This window comes from Drosophila mauritiana, chromosome 3L (genome assembly GCF_004382145.1).
Source record: "Drosophila mauritiana strain mau12 chromosome 3L, ASM438214v1, whole genome shotgun sequence".
In the NCBI taxonomy this organism is placed as follows: Eukaryota; Metazoa; Arthropoda; class Insecta; order Diptera; family Drosophilidae; genus Drosophila; species Drosophila mauritiana.
Window position 1 is genome coordinate 11,339,542 of NC_046669.1, and position 20,220 is coordinate 11,359,761.

The 20,220-nt window shown below is 43.3% G+C and overlaps 7 protein-coding genes across 12 annotated transcripts; 3 read left to right on the top strand and 4 right to left on the bottom strand.

The window, feature by feature from the left end:
* The first annotated feature begins 215 nt into the window (after positions 1–215).
* LOC117139252 lies at positions 216–1,367 on the top strand. The gene is made up of 4 exons (XM_033301467.1): positions 216–424; positions 486–945; positions 1,001–1,145; positions 1,198–1,367. The coding sequence occupies exons 1-4, from the start codon at positions 280–282 to the stop codon at positions 1,213–1,215; spliced, it is 768 nt and encodes a 255-aa protein (XP_033157358.1). The 5' UTR covers positions 216–279; the 3' UTR covers positions 1,216–1,367.
* Positions 1,368–2,686: 1,319 nt separating this feature from the next.
* On the bottom strand, positions 2,687–5,555 carry LOC117140811 (2-(3-amino-3-carboxypropyl)histidine synthase subunit 1). 4 transcript variants are annotated; one of them, XM_033303914.1, is made up of 3 exons: positions 5,457–5,555; positions 3,451–4,219; positions 2,786–3,385 (listed from the first exon to the last, which is right to left on the bottom strand). In XM_033303914.1, exons 2-3 carry the CDS (start codon positions 4,213–4,215, stop codon positions 2,786–2,788), a joined length of 1,365 nt encoding a protein of 454 aa, XP_033159805.1. In that variant the 5' UTR covers positions 4,216–4,219; positions 5,457–5,555. The 4 variants fall into 4 exon arrangements, with proteins under 4 accessions (XP_033159807.1, XP_033159805.1, XP_033159806.1 ...); XM_033303915.1 differs by lacking the exon at positions 5,457–5,555 and adding an exon at positions 5,000–5,103; XM_033303913.1 differs by lacking the exon at positions 5,457–5,555 and adding an exon at positions 4,936–5,058.
* Positions 5,556–5,731: 176 nt separating this feature from the next.
* LOC117139682 (dynein intermediate chain 2, axonemal) lies at positions 5,732–7,922 on the bottom strand. Of its 2 annotated transcripts, none has more exons than XM_033302165.1 (5): positions 6,727–7,922; positions 6,489–6,667; positions 6,198–6,435; positions 5,919–6,138; positions 5,732–5,834 (listed from the first exon to the last, which is right to left on the bottom strand). In XM_033302165.1, exons 1-5 carry the CDS (start codon positions 7,795–7,797, stop codon positions 5,785–5,787), a joined length of 1,758 nt encoding a protein of 585 aa, XP_033158056.1. In that variant the 5' UTR covers positions 7,798–7,922; the 3' UTR covers positions 5,732–5,784. The 2 variants fall into 2 exon arrangements, with proteins under 2 accessions (XP_033158056.1, XP_033158058.1); XM_033302167.1 differs by having other exon boundaries at positions 5,735–5,834; positions 5,915–6,138.
* Positions 7,923–8,015: 93 nt separating this feature from the next.
* On the bottom strand, positions 8,016–17,093 carry LOC117139683 (F-box only protein 32). 2 transcript variants are annotated; one of them, XM_033302168.1, is made up of 5 exons: positions 16,911–17,093; positions 15,800–16,068; positions 10,023–10,312; positions 9,779–9,960; positions 8,016–9,715 (listed from the first exon to the last, which is right to left on the bottom strand). In XM_033302168.1, the coding sequence occupies exons 2-5, from the start codon at positions 15,904–15,906 to the stop codon at positions 9,239–9,241; spliced, it is 1,056 nt and encodes a 351-aa protein (XP_033158059.1). In that variant the 5' UTR covers positions 15,907–16,068; positions 16,911–17,093; the 3' UTR covers positions 8,016–9,238. The 2 variants fall into 2 exon arrangements, with proteins under 2 accessions (XP_033158059.1, XP_033158060.1); XM_033302169.1 differs by having other exon boundaries at positions 16,895–17,093.
* Positions 17,094–17,489: 396 nt separating this feature from the next.
* On the top strand, positions 17,490–17,883 carry LOC117139686 (cytochrome c oxidase assembly factor 3, mitochondrial). Its single transcript, XM_033302172.1, has one exon. The coding sequence runs from the start codon at positions 17,595–17,597 to the stop codon at positions 17,856–17,858; it is 264 nt and encodes an 87-aa protein (XP_033158063.1). The 5' UTR covers positions 17,490–17,594; the 3' UTR covers positions 17,859–17,883.
* Positions 17,854–19,075, top strand: LOC117139684 (dimethyladenosine transferase 1, mitochondrial). Its single transcript, XM_033302170.1, has 2 exons — positions 17,854–17,946; positions 18,009–19,075. Exon 2 carries the CDS (start codon positions 18,009–18,011, stop codon positions 18,999–19,001), a length of 993 nt encoding a protein of 330 aa, XP_033158061.1. The 5' UTR covers positions 17,854–17,946; the 3' UTR covers positions 19,002–19,075.
* LOC117139685 lies at positions 19,021–19,898 on the bottom strand. The gene is made up of 3 exons (XM_033302171.1): positions 19,734–19,898; positions 19,518–19,658; positions 19,021–19,461 (listed from the first exon to the last, which is right to left on the bottom strand). Exons 1-3 carry the CDS (start codon positions 19,789–19,791, stop codon positions 19,184–19,186), a joined length of 477 nt encoding a protein of 158 aa, XP_033158062.1. The 5' UTR covers positions 19,792–19,898; the 3' UTR covers positions 19,021–19,183.
* Between the last annotated feature and the right edge of the window lie 322 nt (positions 19,899–20,220).

Genomic DNA, 20,220 nt, shown 5'->3' on the forward strand with positions numbered 1-20,220 from the left:
AGGCTGAACAAAATTCGTATAATTTAAATGAATTACTGAAACTAGAATGTCATGTGCTAAATAAGTCTATTCTTTTTGTTGCTTAATCACAACTTGTTTTCCATATCCTTAAATAATAAGGAAACGATTACTAATTATCGAATACCCAATCATATCAAACTTATCCATTATCCGCTCGTTCAGCTAAGTTTCAAACCAATTTAGTCGTCACACAATTTACAGTTTGGTAGCCTGATAATCAGCTGTTTGTTTGTAATTTGTTTAACATAAAAATATTAAATGCGCTGCGCTGTGAAAAATTGCGGTAATAATAATCGCATTTCCAATAGAACGAAATGGCGATACTTTCACTTCCCCAAAGAACAGCCAAACCTCCAAAGGTGGATAGATTTTTGCCAGCGAGATAATATAAACCCCAACACAGGTATTGTTTAACAACAACTGTTTAAAAAGTTAACAAATTATATATGCATCTTTTCAAACAGCGTGCATTTGCAATGAGCACTTTGCACCCGATGACTTTGAGCGAAATATGCAGTACGAACTGGGCTTTAGCCGCAAAAATCCAACAAAACTAAAGACCGGCTCATTTCCGAGTGTGAATGGACCCCAAAAGTTGGCGAAGGAACTGCGAGGAAGTATCAAAAGGGGCTCCAAAAATGTTTTCTTAGCTGGGTCTACGAAAATATCCAACATAGGCTTTGATCTACTCCAGGAAGGAACGCAATCCTCGGAAGGCCACGAAACCATAGAAATCGAACTCTGTGATTTTAATACAGATTATGAGGGCTTCGAAGAAACCGAAGATGACGACAGTCTTTCAAGTTCCAGGCTCGTGGAAGTAGAAATATTGGATCCTCTTAACCCGCAGTCAAATGCCAAGGATCATGTGGAGATAATCGATTCGGAAGGGGACAACTATGTAAAGCACTTGGAGCTCGAAATGTAAGACTACATGTTTTTTGTGACATTAAATCATACATTTACTATTCGTCCTTAGATGCTCCTTGAAACGTGAGGTAATTTTCCTCAAAGACGAATACCAGAAGATAAAGGCTGAAATGCGTAATCTCAAGGACACAATTAAAAGATCAGAGGAACAACTCGCAGAAAAACAACTCCAAGGTGTTGTTAAAAGTATAAAGGTTTGTTTGAGATTTTGATTTATTCCTTGAGTAACGTTTTCTATTGTTTTAGAGGAAACCCCAGATTTGAAAAAGACCAGATATCAACGAAAACATAAACGACTGACCAGTTATTAAAAGCTGATATGAAGCGTAATTAGATATACATAAATGTAGAACAAAATAATAATATATTATGTATGACTTATCGAATCTGTATTTGAATCCAACAGAATTAAAAGTTATGAATACAACATAAAAATGTGTATGTTTTCATATTCGCTAAAAATTTGTATTTAATCTGGTGGATTAGGAAAGCCTTTTACTGAAAATATGGAATGCAGACGTCCCGTCTTGTGCGTCCTTAAAACATTTTTGTCTACCTACTTACCCACACCTTTTTCCTTTCTCTATCGACTTGAGCACTTTCCACAAAATCAGCGGGTATTCAAAAATGTTTTGAAGGTGTTCGCGCTTATCTTTCCTGGAAATTTTTGGGTAATCGCGGTGTGGTAATTTTTTGCCAAGGTCGAAGTCATTACAGCAGGCAAAGGACTCTTATCCAGCTGAATTCCCAATTTGTCTACCTGTAGGAGTATATAAAGCAGTGGTCGATTTGGAATCGACCTGCACTGCAAGCGATGTTCTCCGACCGACAACATCCACCGCGGACCGACGTCAGCTCCTGGCGGAGCTTCACGTATCCGGCGCTGGATCTCTGAAGAATCAAAGGACGAGAGCGACGTGGAACACCACACATCCTGGGAGCAACTCTAAGGATCCAATCTTGAAGACCATGCAGTGTCAGCAAATTAGCCGAATTTAGACAATTGTAAATTCTAGTTAATTGTATAGACCAATTGTACATTTTAGTTAATGTCCCATTTCGATTGTATATATACATCATCAACACAATTGTATATACCTAGTTAGTTAGCCAATTTAGTCTAAGTAGTGCAATTGTACATATCAACCTTAGCCAATTGTTAGCCAATTCAATAGACCAAATGTATATACAAACAAACTATAGATAATTTAACAAATTTAGTCAAATTTTTAGTTCAATTGTATATAATTTAGTAAATTTTCAAAATAAATTGTATATATTTTAAATATTTGTGATATTTTTGAAATAAAATGAAATTTAAAAGAACCCAAAACGGAATTGCTACATTTTTTAAAATTCAAATCTACTTTACATTGGACAATTTTCATTAGTAACAAAAACTTCTAAAAATCGAAAAAGATGCCAAAAATGTTATTCAGATAAACATAATTTGAAGAACATTTCTCTAGAAAACCAATTTTATATTTATTAGTTTTTAATAAAATATATCTAAAGAGCCTTTCAATATTGAAATATTCAGGTGTCGTTTTAAACATTATTTTAATGTTTAAAATTGTGTACATTGTTGCTGCTAATTAACAATTGCATCTCTGTTAAGTGTATATTGTAAATAAACTAAAGAACGATATTGCGAACGTAAAAATTATGAACCTATCTGTGATGAACACAAAAGATGCCCTAAAAGTAAGAACTTAAAAACCAAATTTGTACTAACTAAATTAGTTGGTAATCAATATATTTGGGCAGGCGATCGTGGCTGATCGATTGAGATGGAGGGCTCCGTGGGCAGTTGGAAGCGAGCCGAACAAATCGCTTATCCCTTCTTAAAGTCGAGAAGATCGTCCAGAGCCGCTAACTTGCCGGAATCGTCCTTTTCCAATTCCGCTCGCGTGCATCTTCCACAACAGTCAGCCGAGGGCTTGTTCTCACACTCTCCTATCGCTGGTGGCTTGAAGTTTGGAGTCCAGGGTCCCAGGCTGCCGCTGGCGTAAAAGTCCATCGGATAGGCGTTGTTGCGTGGCGACGAGTTATGCGGCGTCCACTCGACATCGCCCAAAACCACGGACAGCTCGTAAGGATTCAGCAACGGTTGGCTAAATGCGGATCCCCAGTCGATTGAAAGTCGCGGACAAGCAATCTGCACGAAGGCGTCGATGTCGGCGAAGAGAGCCAATTTCTGTGGGAAGATCTCCGACAGCAATAATGTGGTAGTTTCAATACCCTTGGCATGAAGTCGCTTCTCCAAAAACCGATGCACTCTTGAACTGCCCTGTCTTCCGAGTGTTCCAAGTATGATGCCAATGCGACGCGCCTTCTTAGCCCGCTGAACAGCGTCCAGGCGCAGATTCTGCATCGCCAAGTGGTCGTACTGCTCTGTGGTGAACTTCTTTTCATAGGGATCGTACTTGTAGGCCTAAAATAAACATAAATATATTATATAAGTAAAAAAAGAATTGGTTTTCAATGTATGATGCATACCTTTAGCAACGGGTTTGCTATCATTGCGGATTCCAGATGAAAACGTCCGTCACCCAAATATATAATCATCTTTGTGGTCTCTGGCAGCTGAGGCGAAGTGCACCCCAGAATCTCTCCAGGACTAAGTGGCTTGGCCTGTGGTACTATCACATCATAACCGGCTGCTTTAAGCTCAGTAGATGCAGCCTGTAGCGTTGTCACGAACTGTATTGTGCTGACTAAAGCTATTTGTCCCACTTCCGGGCGGAAGTTCAGCTTTACAGAGTCCAGGAAGTGCAGCGGATCGATTTTTATGTCCACAAAAATGTACAGCACCTTGATGCCACACGTCTGATCCACGGGAATGAGGCAACTGTGGCCGTAGTGGACCAGCAGATCAGCTCCCAGCGCCTTGGCAGTGTAGTCGTCCACGCAGCAAGCTCCATAAGTCACATCGCCCATTATCACAGTATCTGCGCTGGTGAATCGCTCCACAATGTCGCTGATAACCATGGCGTACATCAGCAGGCCCTCCGGCAGTTGCAAGGCCACACGCTTGGCCTTCATCTCCCGTATGCGCCAGATCGTCTTGTGCATCTCGAAGTTGTAGTTCGAGGGCAGGCGGTCGATGGCCTGCTGCAGCTGTGGATCATCGAGCAGCTCCTGGGGAATCCGATTGATGCGCGCCTTTGGCTTGAACACCTTCTTTGGCCTGGCTCGGACCACCACAACATCGGTGCTCTCGCTGGTCGGGAGGTTGCTGCTGGGTTGGATCACGTCCAACATGGTGCTGCAAGAGCATAGAATAATGGGAATATTTGTAATCGTATTATTTAAACCAAATTGACTTTGATGAAAATGCTTTCTTTTTTGCCTACTTAATTCTCCTTAAGTATTTATGTTTTTGTTAAAAAATATATTTAAAATACTATATTATTCCATTCATATATGAACTAGACACGTTAAGGTCAAGATTGTTTTGATTATTAGAAATTATGGAATCGTATTTAAATTTGTTTGTGCGGCGAACGGCACAATAAACAATAAACAAAGACACAGCGCATTATTTGAACTGGATTTGGATGATGCGACTGGCGTACGTGACTGCTGCTGAATAGCATGGAATGGGAGGACGTGGTCCGGCCCCCTTCGATTGCAGCAAACCGGAAAAGCAAAACCCGAATTCTTATAATTAGCCCACGCCAGGTGGGTGAATCACTGAATGGACAGCCCCACCTTGGGGAAACACTTTGGAACAGGCACTTTCAAATCGGAGCGGCCTCAAGGTCTGAATTAACAATTGTCAATTAAATGGCAAAACAAACTGGCGTTCTACTTTATAGTAAACAGCTTAGTAATAAACTAATATTGTTTAAAATACAGAAATTCATTCCGAACAAAGCACAGACTGATTTAAAAGTAGCACGAAAACTATTTAAACGTCAAATGTTTACCACTCTGTTTAAACATAACTATAGCAACTTCACTGGCTGGCCTTTGTCTTACCCGTTGTATTTGTTTAGTTAAGAAAACACTAATATTTAATAGTGGAACTCGGATCGTTCGATACCTTTATCAGTTGGACGTTAGACGCCGTCTGAGTTTCAGGGGTTGCGTTTGGCGTTTGCCGTTTGCTGCTGCACAGAAATTGGTCACTGAACTTTCCGTTTGCGTTGCGCCATTGATAACTGTTTCTGAGTCACGTAGGCCGCACACCATGCAACATGCAACGGGTTACTTTGGCTACCTGACCAATTGAAAGCCGTTTTTAGAAAGTCGCTTGCAACTAGCAGACCTAAACTCTAGCGCTGGCTTTGTTAATTCGCACTCGGGAACAACTATTATATCACTTGGCACAGATAATGGTTGGTCTATGGCCCTTGAACTTGTAGCCAAGTGTACTCCTGGCACGTTTACTCGCACAGCTGATGCGAAATTGTTGCTTCGCCGTTGCCGTTCTCAATAACACCGTCTTTTGATTTGTGTTTGAATATGCTTTAAGTTGGTCTGTCTTATAAGTTACTTACAATTTTCGTTCTTCAAGCGTGCTTTAAAAACGTTTTAGTTATATCTTTCCAATCCCGCGTGCGAATGTCGAATGACAACAGCTGATTGGGCCAATTGGCTCGTGAACTTGTGAGCCACAGCTGGAACTGACTCCGATCGGAGCAGAGAACTAGAAGCAGTTTTATCCAACACTGAAACTTAAAAGTGTTGTATAGCAAACACCGTTTTTAAATAGATTTTTAAATTTAACTTCTACTTATACTGAATTAATTAGTTATTTTTATTTCCTATACAAATTCCCTATAACGTGTAGATTTAACAAAGAAAGGACACAGTTCACTTTGGAATTTACAGCTTCGAGCTCTCCGCCTCGGACACATCAGCCTCCTCCGCATCCTCTGAAATGGAAGATTAAAGAACACAAATTAGTGGATACTCCCGGAATAGGGGTATACATTTCTAAACCGCCTTCGTTCACCTACGCTTTCCGCCGGGCAGCCGCCTTTGGCGTTCCTGTTCCACGGCCGCAAAGTATTCCGAGGCGGCTTGCTCGCAGGCTGCCTCAAATGGAGCCATGTTGATCTTTCCGTTGACCATCATGGTATCCCCCTGATCCTGGCCATGGTTGGCCTTGACCTTTAGCTTGCTTTCCCGGGACTTGGCCTCTAGGATCTTCTCACGACGGTTCTCACGCTCGAACATCTGCAGATGGAAAATGTGACTCAAGATTCTAGAATGCTGGATTCCCAATGGAGACTTACGGCTGTTAGTAGAGGTTTGTCGTTCTTGGCCGACATGACCATGTTGTCGGAGACCTCAATGAGAAAAGTTGCTCCCAGCTGGCTGCCACAGCTCACGAATTTGCCGTTCTCGTTGGTCCGGACACAATATAGAGGTTCATCGCACACCTTGACCGTGAGAACGGGCTCGTTCTGCTGCTGCAGCAGATCCCAGGTGTCCAAAACGCCATCCATGCGAGTGATGAAGAATTGGGAGACTCTAGAATTGATTATGGAGATTACGTTGAATACCCTTAACTTATGAATACTCACTTTGTGTAACTCCAAGCGCCATCGGTCAGCATAGAGCTGCTGCTCTTGGTCCAGATTATGGAGCTCTCTCTGCAATCCTCGGACCAGATCCGAGCACACCAGTCGCCCACCGTTAGGAAGTTCTTAACAAAGGCCGGATTTCGGGTAATGGCATACACCGGGCCGAGGTGGCACATCATCTGTGGGGTTGCAATACTAAGAATAGTAAATGCCCTGAGATTAAGGCCAAAGAGCATACCCGTATCTGAATCTTCTCCGTGGGCGTCTTGCCCTTTCGATTGCAGGAGAAGAGCATGCCCATCTCAGTTCCCGCCATGAATCTTGTCGGTATGGTTGTCTCGTACTCTAACACCGATATGCCGTAGGATCGGGAGAGATCCTGATCGTCACTCTTCACCGGATCCATGAGCAGACGGTCCAGCGGTTCGGTAAGCTTCCTGGTATCCCACCACAGCACCTGACCATCGGAACCGCCGGAGAAGAACTCTGTGCCGCTCTTGGAATTGTTCCAAAGCACCGAGTTAACCGGATCCCGATGGCACACCTCCCGTTCGCTGATCATAACTGGTAGTTTGCCATGCCGTGTGTCCCAGGCGGCAACCTGACCATTGTACATGCCACTCACGAGACTGGTTGGATCCTTCTGGTTGTACTCGAGACACACGCACGGCACCTTCGGTTCCAGGGTGAGGAAGGGTTCGTTGGGATTCTCCACCTCCCATATGTACGAGTTGCACTTCTGATTGGACTTGTCGCCCTGGAACCGCATGTCGCAATGGCTGACGGCCATTTTGATGCCACCATCCGGTGACCAGGACAAATGCTTCACTGGCACCTTTATGGGATTGGGATCCCGGTACACATTGACCGTGCGCGACTTACAAGGCTCGGGCAGTGGAGCTGGATCGAGATTTTCGAAGTAGTTCTCATAGATGTTGACCGCATTGTTTTGGTGGATGTAGTGCTCCATGGGCTTGGTCAGATTCATCACCTGGGTGATATAATTCTCGTCTTTCTCGATTTTCCGCTTGTATCGCACCGTCTGCTCCGGGTCATGCATGTTGATGTCCTTTGGCCATCCGCCCTCATTGTGGGTGATTCCCGTACTCTTGTACGTTGCCCTTTCCGTATTGGCCACACTCAGTGAGGTTTGTCCGGCGTATTGCGTCACCCGGTCCACGGGATTTTGGAGTATGTAGCTCTTGACTAGCTCCGGATTCGAGTTCTCCGTGAACACCACCTCATCCTTGTCCTCGAAGTGGACACGGGCTCCAAAGGAGCGTCGCTCCTTCTTGAATATATATTCCATTCCAATCGGAAACTTACCAAAATATATGACTGCTCTTCGATTTCACAGCCAGGGATATGAAGAAAATGTTGAGAACCTATAGTGAACCATTGATTTTATCCATGGCAACTGACTGCTTGGTCAATAGAAATGTCGCAATCAACGGCCTTCCGGATAAGCAGACACAAACATATGGCTTTTCATTTTATTCCTTATACTAAATTAAACAATCAAAGTAATCCACAATTATTTGCAATTTTTATTTTAAACATAAAATGAGAGACTTATTTCGCGTAGAAATGTTTGCAAACAAATGATTGAGAATGCTAAAACTTTCGTACTTACAATAGTAATAGTTATAGTAAAATTAATGTGATCAAACTGGTATTTTACAGGGAAATCTTGGGGCTTGGATCGGGGTCTCTACTAAAGGGCATCTATACACGTTAACAATATCTATATTTTGGAAAATACTTGGCTTCCAATCTGTCTGTGGGGTAAGAGGATTACTCTGCTGGCTGGTACGGCATACCATAAAATTACTCTTATTCTGGCGACGATCTCTAGTTTTTGTATATGTATAGCATTGCTTAGCGACAAATCGCTTGAAGATTTGTTATCGTTAGGTAGGTGTATTCGTTTCTAGCTTTGCTTCCTGCAACATCACATGATTTTCCCCACGCTACGCCTTCCACTCGGGACTACAGATCGAATCGGACTGGGTAACTACAAGAGCTGGTTTGATTTGATTTCGTTTGATTGGAACTTATAATACGATTTAGCACCAAAAGCAGCTGATACACGTTAAAGAAACTAGACTTAAACGCTACAATAGATCGCTCAAAAGTCATGCATAAAAGTGTATTTCTCGTTTTGTCTCAAAAAATGAACAAAACGTTAATTATACATACTGGTACATTAAAAATAGTTTCTCGATACACGTTCTGCAATAATCAGTTTGACAAAAAATAATCGCTTATTCTCGTTTTGTGGCAGTTCGTTTTGCGTGTCCTAAATAAGTCTATAACCACTCCGACCCCAAAGATTAGCGACCCAGAATTGGACCCTGGCAACAGACACGCGCGAGTCGATAGATAAATATGTATGTAGGTCTACACAACTAATAGTAATCTTCGGTCCTGCACAGATTGCAGATGTGGTAATACAACTGGTTGGCAAACAACTGAACTGAAACCACGTCCTTCACCGTGGACAAACTGCAAACCAATCGAAACGAGTCTGGCGATTTACGTATAAACGTATGTAGGTATAGATTAGGGATTTCTTTATCACTTTGCTTTTTCTGATCCGCTCCTCGACTATCAACTCCTCTCCTCCTCCTCTGCTCCTTCTCTCCTCTCCAAGGGTAAAACTTTAACACACGCATAAACAACCTATCCACTGGGCCGTAAAAATACTTTCGATCTATCTCTATCTCTCTCCCTTGGTCCGAACATCCGGCTTACAACGAGAAGTACTTAAGAAACTGGGCGGGCGGAACTGGTTGGGCCAGAGCCAACTGGCCACCGGCCTCCTCAAGCCGCTGCTTGTAGTCCGGACTCTGATCGACGATGCACGGGTGTCCATCCGACGGCCAGAACAGGCAGCAGCAGGAGCGGCACAGGGCCAGCACCTCGGCGAACTGGTAATCATCGTTGACGCCATAGGTGCGCCGTAGTTGATGATATATCTGCTTCCAGTCCTTGATCTCGCCCATCTGCTTGAACTTGTCCAGGTCGAGAATGGTGTGAATTTGGCGCTGGTTGAAGTGAAAGCGCGTCAGTTCGCGCCAGATGCGCTGCTCGGATACCAGCTTGGCCATGGTCTCCCAGGCCTCGGCGGCCGACTCCAGGTCCCGATGATCGGCTATGCACAGGATGATCTCCCGCACACACTCCTCCGGCAGTTCGTGCAGCTTTGGCTTGGCCTCCGGATCGGGCTAGGATAAGTTTATAGTGATAATGAGTAAAATCAAACTATAAATATAGATTTCGGCGCTTACCTCGCGGATTTCGATCTGGCTGGCCACGCGCTGGATGCGCTTGATGGTGGCCATGTGCTCCTTCCACAGGTACGTGCTGCCCAGCGGCTTGCCCCAGCACTTCTGGTTCTCCTGGCTGACGATGTGCTCCAGCTTCAGGGCCAGGCCGCGCAGCACATTCGGATGCTGCTGACTGTCATTTACTGGGTAATAGAATAATGTTATTAGTTTAGAATAGTTAATGGTTTGAAAATAGTTAGCTTACCATGCGAGGCCACCTCCTCGACCATTTGGAGCAGCTGGCGCTGAGCACTGCCTGGCAGACTGGCAATGCCCTTGTTGGACACGAGCAGCAGGAAGGCGCATATGTAGTGGAACCGCTTGCGATCCCGCACCGATCGCCTGAAATCCAGACGCTTCACAGCCTCACTGAGCCCATTAAACCCGGCTATCTCTCTGGTACACCGGATGGTGATGTGGTAATGCGGCGGCATCACCACCTCCTCCTCCGAACTGTCGCTGTCCTGGTAGCTGCTGCTGCCCTCTGAATGGTGCCTGCAAAAGGATAGAATATACAGTAAATTAGTTTCGTATATATCTGATAATCTTTAAAAAACTTCTGTATTCCAGAGACAAAGTAGCACCTTATTTTATAACTTCTTAAAGCACAAATCACACCACCTTTTTCCCCCAGTGTAAGCCCATATACCATACCATTGTCAATGCAACATTTCGGAAGTGATTCGGTACAACGCCATGGCACTCCCCTCAACATGGGGCACCATCCTGTTTGGCCAGTTGTGTGTTATGCCAACTCTTGCACGGCAATTGCTGGCAACATTTGGATTTGGTCGGCTTACAAGTGTTAAACGCTCGTGAGCCGATTTTCCAGAGGCGGAAGCTGGCCAATTTCCCACCATCTGATTCACGGCCCTGTCCGGTTATTAAATTAAGCAATTTGGAGAGGAAACCCAGCCGAGTGTCAAGTTTTTAGCCATGTTTAATGAAATTACAAGCGGTGGGTCGCGTAATTTGTGAAATTGTACACATTTGCAATTCCATTTCGAACAAAGTTAGGTGTCACTTGGGAAATTATGTCGTTTAGAAAATGTGTTTTTGTGCATGTGTATGCAATTAGATATGTTCTTCTTTACCTTACATTTATTTTCTATTTATTATCTGCTATATCGTTTTTTATTCAATATAATGCACTTAATGTGTTTGCAGCTATCAATTTTCCAGACAGATTCGACTTAAAATGCCATTAAGCCGAGCAAAACCCATTAACGACCTTGAATATCGACATTTGCAGCATTTGAAAGTTGTGAAAAAGCCCGGACTAAGAAAATGTAATTACAAGGCAATTATGGGGGGGAAAACTTCAATTAGACAAAGTGCAGTCCCAAGAGACACGAGAGCACAGTTTGACCCAGTTTTGGGGTAAATCAAAAACAATTTTACGGCACCCAAGGACAGGACGTGTCCTCGTCGAATCCACCAGCCGCAAATGGTCAAGGCGCATCGATTTGGCTGACTGGTATTTCAGGTGCCCGTCCTGCTCATGGTTGTCCTTCTCGCAGGCAGAACAAAATTTAATTCCACCCCAGAATTAGGTCCGTAATCAGTGGTAATCCACTCACGCTCCAACCAGAAGCTGCGACTAAAGATGCTCCAAGGAGAGCAACAACAAAACAAAGTGGGACGCCCAACGGAAAAACTAGAAAGGAAAACGCACAAAAGCTCCTAGGCGAGTCTAGAGTCGAGAGCCGAGAACCATCGTGGGGTTGGGTTGGCTTGGCCCGGTCTCCAAAGTAGGTCACCCGCTTTTATTGGCCAACGTTTCGTATACGTAATGGGGGAACGCTGATGTGCTGATGTGCATTGTACACCCATGTGTTGCTGCTATGATCTGTTATTGTTATGGTTTTCTTTTCCAGCTTTGGCACTGTATTTTCGCATTTCAATTTAAAACCAATTCAAATGACTATTCTACGCAAAATATATACATATATATCATTTATAGTTGTTAGATTGATGTTTATAACCATTGGGAGAGATAACTCCAAATCGACTGTTGCGAATCGCATTACTCATTATCATGGCTGATAAAAGAAATAAAGAAATCGGACCATTCCAGTCAACACTTTATTATTGCAATTTTCAACGCCAATTATTGTGTTTTGATTATTTTTCAGCGCTTTCCCGTAGTTTTGCTCGAAATTCGTGATGTTGTCGCTGCTCTGCCTGTGTTTTAGGATAAATGTGCAATTACATATCCGTGGATCTGTTTAAAAATAGTCAACGAACAATAAAATTGTTGCGCTTGCACGGGCTGCGGCTCTTGCTCCCTGGATTCCTCCAACTGCGGATCCCCGGCGCAATTGGAGATGGAAAACTCCGGCGGCCCTGCCCACAGCCATCATCCATCCAGGCAAGCCAGCAGACCGAATCCGCGGCCGACGACCACGTGAATCATATAAATCACTCAACGACGTCACCATCAAGCGTTCGTTTACCTTTCTCCAAGCGAATTAAACAAATGAATCGGAGTGCGGGGCCCTTTTCACTGGCTGACTTGAGTGGCAGGCAGCAGGCGCAGCGGGAAAAACTACGAGCTGCAGCGGAAAATTGCTTTTCTATTTATACGCCAGTGACCTTTTTCGACATAAATAATTGGAAACGGAGTTGAGGACCAGAAAGCGCTTCGAATGCTTCTAAATTTATGCTCGAAAATTGAAGGAAGTCACATTTGGGAATGGAAATCTTTGGTTGCCAAAGATATAATTAGGCCGGTGAGCATGTGGTGCGGTTGCATTTTATGCTAGAAATGCAATAAAATTAATTTAAGTTGTTAAAAGTTTGTATTTTTATAGCCAAAAGCAGAGCTCTTCAAAAAATAAATAAAAATGTAAAGAGAAACTAAACTGAGTTTCATCGGGCATCGTTAAGTTTAATAACTTCTTTTCGTGTGAAAAACATTTCTAATAAATATTATTATATTTCCAAAACTATTAATTTTAAAAGTACAGTTTAGATATAGAAAAACTTTTCATAATTTCATAAATTTCTGGACACATAAAAACTTTCGGAAAACCGCTCGAAATTCAAGTCGATTAATCACAAAAATTTTTAGCACTCATATGAGAGGCCATTTTTCGCGACCTCATGCATCTTGATCGAGTGGAAAACCAAAGTAAAGAAAAATAGCGAGAAAAATGAAAAGGGGAGCGAAAGACGGGCGGGAAAATCGATCAAATGGCGATCGTTTGTCCACAGATGTGCAGCGAAGAGTGCAGTGAAAGTGGGTCCGATTCCAACTCCGACTTGGTCTCCGACTTGGAGTGGCGTCCACGTCCGCGTGTGCACTTTGGATTCGCTTTTCCATGCAATCTGGCATTTCTAATTATTATTTTCAGGCATTATCTAATGGGTTCAGTGCCGGGCGACGACCATTTGAATTTTTAATTGACCAGAAAGAAAGTTGGGTAATGCTCAAAACGAGTGCTTAACACGGTTACGAAATGGACACGCAAGTTCGACAATAAAGCGTGTAAAAGCGTTTCAAAATAACTAGGAAATCTATATTGTAATACAATTTCAGTCACGTAAGCCTAGAAAAATGTGGAATGCTCCACTTCCCGAATTATGATCAGCGGGAAATAATAAATGAAACTAAAATTGATGTTTCAAAATCTGCGTAGCTGTCGAAATCGAAACCTTGGGTTGCTGATTAGAAGGCATTACTAAATCGCTTGATTTTGAACTCTAAAAGTTTATTTCCAGATAAGCCGCGGAGTTACATAAGACAGAGCATCGTAAAAACGACTAAAATAACACACAGACGGAATATTGTCAGGGGAAAATCGAGGGAACTTGAAGTGCACTTTTGACAACTCATAAAGAACGCACCAAAATCCATGGAGGGGGGCGATTATTTTTGGCTTTTCGAGTAGTCGTAAATGGGAAAAATGCGGAAATAACGCCGCCACTCATGATCTAGTCGACCCAAAATATACAGCTGAGGCGAAAACTATAGAACTACTATGTATTTGTACACATGAAAATGAATAAATATGCTCTAATCTGGGCTCATGTATCTAAATATTAATCTTAATTATATACTTTCGACTGCAGTTGTGTAAAAAATATAGTCGCCAGAAACTTAAAAGTATTCCAAAAATAGAAAAGCACCCAAGGTGGGCACCCAAATGCATAATAAGACCCATTGGAAGAACTTTAAGTGGCGGGCAGACATTGAAGTGTGACCCCTGCTAACTTCCAAGACCCCAAGGAACACCTATGCTAGTGCTAACCGTTCACCAACTAACCGTAGGCGGAAAACTCGGTCAAGTTTAGGCCAAACTATTGGGATTGTGAGAGAGCTTGCAAACGACACCAAAAGCTCAAGGTTCCGCACCGCCCACTGACGCCCACTTTCGACCTCCCAACTCCGCGTTTCCGCCCAACTTCCCCCTCGAATCGATTTGGTATATGTCAGTCATCAAACGGGTACTTTTCATAAATAAAGGCATATTGAAAATCCATCATCTTGTCAAATTAAAAATGCATTAAAGCTACAATTTGTACATTATATGAAAGATGATTTTTTTATATAAGGAAAGAAAGGAAAATATGTATTGAATTTAAGGTATGAGCATAAAACCTCATGGTTTTTGCATACCCCATTCTGACTCTCACCATCCATTGTCTTAATGTCTGTTAAACTTTTTGTTCCACTCGCAGTTTCCAATTGCATTCGAGCGGACAATAGCAATCAATCAAATGGGCAATCGATCAGATGGCTGAGATACAACTATCCATGGAAACACTCTAGATACGGAACTTCTGCTGCTTTCTCAGCCATTTGCAGTGACTCAATTGTTTTTGCAATAGGAACAGGTCACTGTAATCACTAGATACTCCATTGCGTTTTGAGGAACTTTAAACGTAGCTTCTCAGGGGCATATAACACCTTTAAATATGCAAGCATTGTCACAAAATTCGATGGCATTTTGCTGCCCGGGGGGCTTTAGTTTGAGAAATCATCGATTTGGCCAGCGAAGGGAAGTGGGCTCCATTGTCTGAGCCACAACAATTATTCGCCAGTTTGCTTTGGCCAACTTCAATGGCCCCACTGGGTATTGGACCCAAACGCAGGTCTATTAAACTGAATGATTTAAAGATTTTCGATATCGGCAGTGAAACTGCTAGACAATGGGACTACTAGATTGTCAATATTAGCTTTAAGGTTTAACGATAAGGCTAGCCACTTTCTGATATATATGATGACAATATAGGGAATACTAGGAAAGGTGTCGAGCTCAAATCAGTTCAAGGCAAACCTTTATCTCTGAGGAGATAAGATAATATTTCTGCACGGGGTTTTTGCATATACAACCTTGTTTTGCGTAAAAACATAAACAATACATTTAAAAGCCGAAATCTAGCCATCAATGACGATACGGAAACCATACCTTTGCTCTAATCTCTATAATATTTTTACTAACAGAAACGTGACTTGAAACTATGACTAACTTAAATGTCACAACACAATTTCAGTTCATATACGATTTCCATTACCTTCTGAATTCTATTTAAACAAGAATGTATTCTTTTCGAAACGCACTTTTGACATCAGTTACTGTAGTTTTATATATCTTATCGTAGTTCGAATAAAACTACGTAGTTTATTAATTGGCTGAGTGAGAGCTTACTAACAGATGCCCTTATAAGGAGCGATGAACGAAAGTGCAGTGTTTATCGCATCATACTATTATTATTTACATGGCTTAATGAATGATATAGAATCTCAACCGTATGTTCAGTTTAGCTCCTACATTATTTAACAGATAATAGTCATATCGTTTTTATCTATTTCTTTGAAAAACATCTAGTAGATTGAGCAAACGTTTAAAGAAATGCAAAATAGTGCGTTTAGTTTCCACAGCATCTGAAGATATTTTAACTATTTGGAAATCGCCAATCAAAGGCCTTTTGAAGAAGCTGCCTTGTTGGCCGCTTGTGGAAATGTTGTAAGCTTACCGCTTCCGCTTTCCGCCGCACTCCAGCACCTTGGAACGCTCCCAGCCGCCATCGGTTTTGATCCAAGTTTCCCCCGGCGACCGAAAGTCTTTCGAAATGAACGCCATCTTTTGTGGACCTGGATGCGGATTGAGTTGCCTTTGTCTACGTTGCACTAATTTCCGAACGATCGCTTTATTGTTTTTTTCGCGTGAGATTGTAGATTTGTATTGTTTGTTTACTTTTTACTGCCTAAGCGGACGGCGGTTGACGAAACGCGTTTTATTTAGCTGCAAGAGGGAATTTCATAATTAATTGCAATTTTCAGCTACCTAAGCTGTAACAACAAAGAAATTAGAGCTGTTTGATTGGAATTGAAACACCAAAGGAATAATAATAATAATAATAATTACTTTTTTTTAGTATTTCATTTTAACACACTTTCAAAAAACCCTAATTAAGCAAATTGAGATTAATACACTTTGTAGTGTTTAACGACAAATGAATGAATGTCTCCTTTTCAGCAGGAAAAATGAATATTATAAATTTGGCTACATTTAAGGTAAATATTTTCGCGAAAAACAGGAATTATAAGAATCACGCTTTTAAAAGTCAACTTAAAAGAAAATGAAACAATAATAAATAGAAAAACACACGATGAACCAGAAAAGCAAATCAAAATAAAAACAAAAGTTAGTCCATAAAAGGCGAGAACAATCAGAGAGAGAGAGGGAGCGCGAGAGAGAGGGCTTCGCGACCAGCTGTTGGGCTCCATAGTTGTGGACGGAGGGGGGATAATGGGTCGCGGGGCAGGGGACGGTTGCCCCTCTCTTTCTGTGGCTCTGGTTCGTCCGTAGGTACACAGCTGATTTCTGCAATTACGCGTTTGTTTTGCCTTTGTTGTTATTGGCTGTAAAATTTTCAGAGCCGTTTCCCCAGCACGCAACCGAATTTGTACTTTCATTTCCGCATTTCAAAGTCATCGCCATGGCTCTCGTTACCACATTGAGCTTAGAAGAATCACTGAACTGACGGATCTGCGTACGCTCTTGTGAAAATGGGGCACGTTCTGGTATTGCGGAAAACGCAGTTTTCCCCCGAGCTCTAATTACGCACTTTGCAACGCAATTACCGAGAAATTGCTGTGGCTGACTTGCAGGCAAGTAGTGGCGCACTGTGCCTGGAAAAGCGCTCTTCGCTGCCGCACTTCACGTCGCACTCGAGCCACCAACGAAAGTGAACTGCCAATTCCGCAGGGCCCCAAATCGAGGAAAACTAAACTAAGCACTCGTTGTAACGGACGCAAACGCGCAGCTCGCGCTGGAGTGACCGTACGTGGGGGCGCCAAAAGATACCACGCAGCCACGGAGCTGCAATGCTGCAGCAGTGCTGCCGGATCGAGCCAAAAAGAGGTTGATTGAAGGAATTTAAAACAGGCATTGCTCATTAAGTGCAAAGCATATTCTTTTTTATTAAGGATGAAGGAATGAGGGAATATTTTTTTAATTTTCAGAAATAGCGAAGTTTATCCATAATTTATTTTATCTTTTTAAATTTTGTTGATATATTGCAAAAGGTAACACAGTAATCAGACAATATAGCATTTGTTATTAACACAATGAAAATGACAATAACAGAAAAGTACTGTTCCCAGCAAGCTGTAAACTTAACAGTGCAAAGCCTTGTGAATTTTGTCAGTGTGACCGCTTGTTCCATCTAACGGTCAGCTGCGGCCACACTATTACAGTGCGACGGATTTCATAATTCTCAAATCGGCGAGGAAAGCACGAAAAAGGGCCGTTTAGCAGAGTTTATAATGTCGGCGTCGGAGCAGGGACCTAAGATCAAGTACGGGGAAAGCGCTCCGAAGCTGGACAAGGCGCAGCTGCAGTTCATGAAGCTGATCGAGGAGCAGAACCTGGACCGCGTGCAAAAGTTGAAGCGCATCCGCCGCAACAATCTACTGACCGCCGGCGCTTTGGGTGTCTCTGTTTTGGCCATCTACGGCTACTCCATCTTTTCGGTGCAGCAGGAGAAGTTCCTGGACGACTTCGAGGAGCCCAAGAAGGTGTCTTCCTAGCTACTGTCAGCGTTAGTTATTCCTAGTTCGTAAGCGTTTTCTTCATTTTACAACAGCTTTACACTTATTGAAGTCGTTGCACAACAGGGTGAGTCCGGATATCAGCCCACTCCATTCCATTTTATATTACTTTTTATAATACGCTTATAGATGGCCCAACCCAGTGCCCGTGTGCTCCAGAGCGGCATGCGCCTGCCACCAATGCCCACAATTCGGGAGTTGGTGAAGCTCTACAGACTTCAGGCCAGGAAACAGCTCAGCCAGAATTTCCTCATGGACGAGCGACTCACGGACAAGATAGTCAAGTCGGCGGGACGCATCGATCCCAGAGATTTAGTTCTGGAGGTGGGCCCCGGGCCTGGCGGTATCACGCGCTCTATTCTGCGTCGTCACCCAGAGCGATTGTTGCTTGTGGAGAAGGATCCGCGCTTCGGCGAAACACTGCAGTTGCTCAAGGAGTGCGCCAGTCCGCTAAACATCCAGTTCGACATCCACTATGATGACATCCTGCGCTTCAACATGGAGCAGCACATCCCGGACACCTCACAGCGGATCCATCTGATTGGCAACCTGCCGTTCGCCATATCCACTCGACTGTTGATCAATTGGCTTGATGATTTGGCCGCCAGGCGTGGTGCTTTCCGGCGCATCGACACCTGTATGACTCTGACCTTCCAGCAAGAGGTGGCCGAGCGAATTTGTGCCCCCGTAGGCGGCGAACAACGCTGCCGGCTGTCGGTGATGTCGCAGGTGTGGACGGAACCCGTCATGAAGTTCACCATACCGGGCAAGGCGTTCGTTCCGAAACCACAGGTGGATGTGGGCGTCGTCAAGCTAATTCCCCTGAAGCGCCCCAAGACGCAATTGCCGTTTCACCTAGTTGAGCGCGTAGTCCGTCACATCTTTAGCATGCGCCAAAAGTACTGTCGCCGAGGCTATGGCACCCTGCTTCCTCCAGAAGATCGCGAGGAGGTTGCTCAAAAGCTATTCGAGCGCGCCGAAGTACAGGATACGCTGCGTCCCTTTGAACTAACGGTGGAGCAGTGCCTGAGATTGGCCGAAGTCTATTCGGAGCATCTGGTGACGCGACCCGACGTGGCTGCCTATGATTACCGGGCTCCCAAAAATGCGGAGGTCCTTTAAAGCAACGATTTCACTCCTGTTTATAAATATGGTAAAATGTATTTAATTAGTTGAGTAAACACAAGACTCTAAAAGCTGTAGTCATGTCAAAAGGTTGTACAAAAAGTGTGGAATGTTGGACGGAATTCGTCGTTGCAGAACGAGTTAGTAAGGCACTTAAATTCTGCACTCGGGCGGAGATTCTAGCGTAGAAGCAGAGCAGGAATAAGGGTGAGAAGACCGATTACGGCAGACGTTTGCAGGCCACTGGCGCCATTGCATCGATGATCGAGGAAGCAGAAGCAGAACGTGGTGTCCGTGTAGTAGTCACGGCGCACGTCGTGCTCCTTGATCGTGTGGTTAACATAGTTCGCTAGCTTTTCATCGTGGGCGGCAGGACGACATCCTTCGTATTTGTCGGCGGGTATGTCTTTGCGGAAGCTCAGCGCGCTAAGGCAGTCACGTGTGATTGTTTCCCTGGCTGAAATTGAGTTTTATTTGTTTATGGAGCTCGGATCACAGAGGTTTTTCGCTTACCGCCGCGTCGTTCCGTCACCTTGACGCAAATGTCGTCCGGTTCCGGGCAGTGCTCGCCCAGGAATCCTATTCCCCGCCAGTTGAACTTCTCCGTACAGCCGGGCGTGGCCGAAGTGCAGCGGTAGCACCAAATTGCAGAGCCTGTCAACAAATTGTCGTAAGTTAAGCACATACATATGTAATCATTTGGATAAGAATTTTGAAAACACTACTTACCCTCGTGAATTAGAGCTGCCAGCAGCAGGGCTACGATGAGATTCGTCAGGGAGTGCATGTTTTGTTCAATAAAGCGGGGTTTCTTTTCAAAATAACACAAATACACAACGTAAATAACAAAAAAAGATACGCCCTAGAGAGCAGTGTGACCGCAAATGAGTCAACAAATGTAACCGTGTTGCTCAGATAAAAAATATACCAAAAAAGATAAAATGCAACACCAGTCGTTGCACAAATATACTAAATAAGTGTTAGTCAACACTAAAGTGTGAGCATATGGCGCCAATTCCAAATATTTAAAATACATACAGTCCTTTTTTACGACAAAATACGTTACAATATTCTATTTAAAATATCTAATTTGATTACCTAATTTTTATCTAATATGCTAAAAAATTAAAATTTTAAATGTCCCTAAAATGTAACAGCAAGAATAAAGTTAGAATCTTTGCATCAATTTTATTAGACGTAAAGTTAACACTTTCGC